The sequence below is a fragment of the Aptenodytes forsteri genome, unplaced genomic scaffold (assembly GCF_000699145.1).
Source record: "Aptenodytes forsteri isolate BGI_AS27 unplaced genomic scaffold, ASM69914v1 Scaffold322, whole genome shotgun sequence".
Taxonomy (NCBI): domain Eukaryota; kingdom Metazoa; phylum Chordata; class Aves; order Sphenisciformes; family Spheniscidae; genus Aptenodytes; species Aptenodytes forsteri.
This window is the reverse complement of record NW_008795045.1, coordinates 546,601-548,846: the sequence shown is the minus strand read 5'-3', so window position 1 is coordinate 548,846 and position 2,246 is coordinate 546,601. Positions and strand designations below refer to the sequence as shown.

At 36.3% G+C, this 2,246-nt stretch overlaps 1 protein-coding gene across 1 annotated transcript in view; it reads right to left on the bottom strand.

The window, feature by feature from the left end:
• Positions 1 to 2,246, bottom strand: part of MARCH6 (membrane associated ring-CH-type finger 6) — a 55,477-nt gene that overhangs the window by 20,480 nt on the left and 32,751 nt on the right. The window contains exons 15-17 of the mRNA XM_009276985.1: positions 2,211 to 2,246; positions 1,246 to 1,380; positions 635 to 754 (exon numbers count right to left, since the gene is read on the bottom strand). The exon at positions 2,211 to 2,246 is cut by the window's right edge and continues 13 nt beyond it. Of these exons, the coding sequence (XP_009275260.1) occupies positions 635 to 754; positions 1,246 to 1,380; positions 2,211 to 2,246 (291 nt within the window). The remainder of the gene's footprint in view (positions 1 to 634; positions 755 to 1,245; positions 1,381 to 2,210) is intronic.

The window sequence follows — 2,246 nt, the reverse complement described above, 5'->3', positions numbered from 1 at the left end:
CCACTCCCCCTTGTCCTGTTGCAACAGGCCCTGTTAAAAAGTTTGCTGCCATCTTTTTTTATAAGCCCCCTTGAAGTACTGATAGGCTGCAATAAGGTCTCCCCGAAGCCTTCTCTTCTCTAGGCTGAACAACCTCAACTCTCTCAGCCTTTCTTCATAGGGGAGGTGTCCCATCCCCCGATCATTTTTGTGGCCCTCTTCTGGACCCACTCCAACAGGTCCGTGTCTTTCTTGTGCTGAGGACCCCAGAGCTGGACACAGTACCCCAGGTGGGGTCTCACCAAAGCAGAGTGTATCCATAATAATAAACACTTGTTGTCTGAATACACAAACATGTCCTGTGATTTTGCATAAGGAGAAGATATCACAGAAAAATTTGTTTTGGAAAGGACCTCTAGAAGTAAACTACCCCAATCCTCTGCTCTGAGCAGACCCAGTTGCATCAGGTTGCTCAGAACCTTATCCAGCTGAGTTCTGAGTATCTCAAAAGATGTAGATTCTGTTGGCAACCTGTTCCAGTGTCTAATCACATTAATGGTGAAAATGTTTTTCCTTAAATATGCAGTAGTGTATATGGGAGCTAATGTGTGAAATTTTCTTTCCAAATAAAGAAATTTTTGAGAAAAGTCCTTACCACTGATAAGATAAACCTCCTGAGATGTCTATAAATGGGCAAGTGAATCATTTCCTGCACAGGATTAAAGTCTGGGTCATTCAAATTCCTGAGAAACCACAAGACACCAGGTCTCAATACCTGAAGTAGGAAATAGAAAACAATATATGAAGAGAAAATTATCTTTGTAGTCTGTTTTTCATTTTGGATAACACTGCTGCAGCAAATTAGTTTTAAACATAATAGGGGTATATGCTGAACAAGGCTCAACAAAATGGTACAGAAATAGAACAAAGGAAGCATTATCATAGAGAAACAGAGAAGCAATAACCAATCACAAGCTTAATTTTCAAGTATTAATCTTAAACAACTGAAATGTATTTAGATTCATTTGAAGGCAACACCCATGTTTAAGGACTCTTTGTAAACTAAAAATCTGTAAGTAAAATATACTCTAAATCATCGTTTTCCACTGCAGTAAGTACCAGTGTGGCCCTTTTTACATAAGGCTGAAATCCAATATACACACACAAAACACAGTAGCAGCGGTACACACACGTGAAAGATTTGACTAACAGTTCAACATGTAAGCTCCTCTAGGTTACATACCAATCTTGTTCTTATAGACTTACCTCTCTCAGTAAAAGAATGAAGGATGCAAAATAAAAGACGTACACCATTCCAACTAACCAGTGCAGAAACATTGTGGTACCTGGGGCAGACTGAAAGCTCAATTCTCTATCTTTCAAAGTGGCATCAAACATCTCCTAGAAGGTAAGTAGTAAACAAATATGAATAAAGTTTGGCAAACCTCCACGGTTACTAGTTTTGTTTATCCTAGTTCATATATACTGCTAGGCAAACTTTTGCCTCCTGCTAACACATAAATAATTACAGCATTTAATTAGGAAAAAGGGAATGATTTACAATAAGAACAGCAAATAAAGATCAATTTCTGATCAATTTCTTTCTTCTGACAGAGAGAAGAAAGAAGACAACTCAAACACTAACATATACTACCATAAGCTATAAATCAGTTCAAACAAAGCAGCACTGCGATGGAAGCAAAACTTATTTCCCTTAAGTAAAATGCTATTTCTACTAAGGCTGGAAGAAATTAATTTTCTCCATTTGAAATAAATCACTTGATTTTTTTTTTCCAGGACAGAAAAACCGTCCTTCTCAATTCCAAGCAAACACAGCTTGAATTTCTGTTTAAAACAGAAAGTGATTGGACAACTATTAAAATATGAAGTCATTACATTTCACATAACATGGCTACATAAAGAAGTTTATTCAGTACACAAGTTTGCCATAATTAAGTTCATTATCACACTGGTCATGTAAATGCAGTAAAAAGGATTAAGATCTTATTATTTTAATAATAGCATGTTAATTTATGTTTAGTAACCTGAAGGAAAAAAATTAGCATTAAACAGTACTTAAAAAAACCCTTTCCCTCTGGAAACACTATGTTTCTAAAAACAGAAGAGTGCTGTCAAACTCGTATCAACAACCCTCTTCTCATCAGAACTTTTCTTCCTTTAAATATAAACACCGTTAAAAAAGATTTTATTCCATTTATTTCCATTCTTACCAAAGAGCATATATCTAGCCACCAGCCACAGATGAG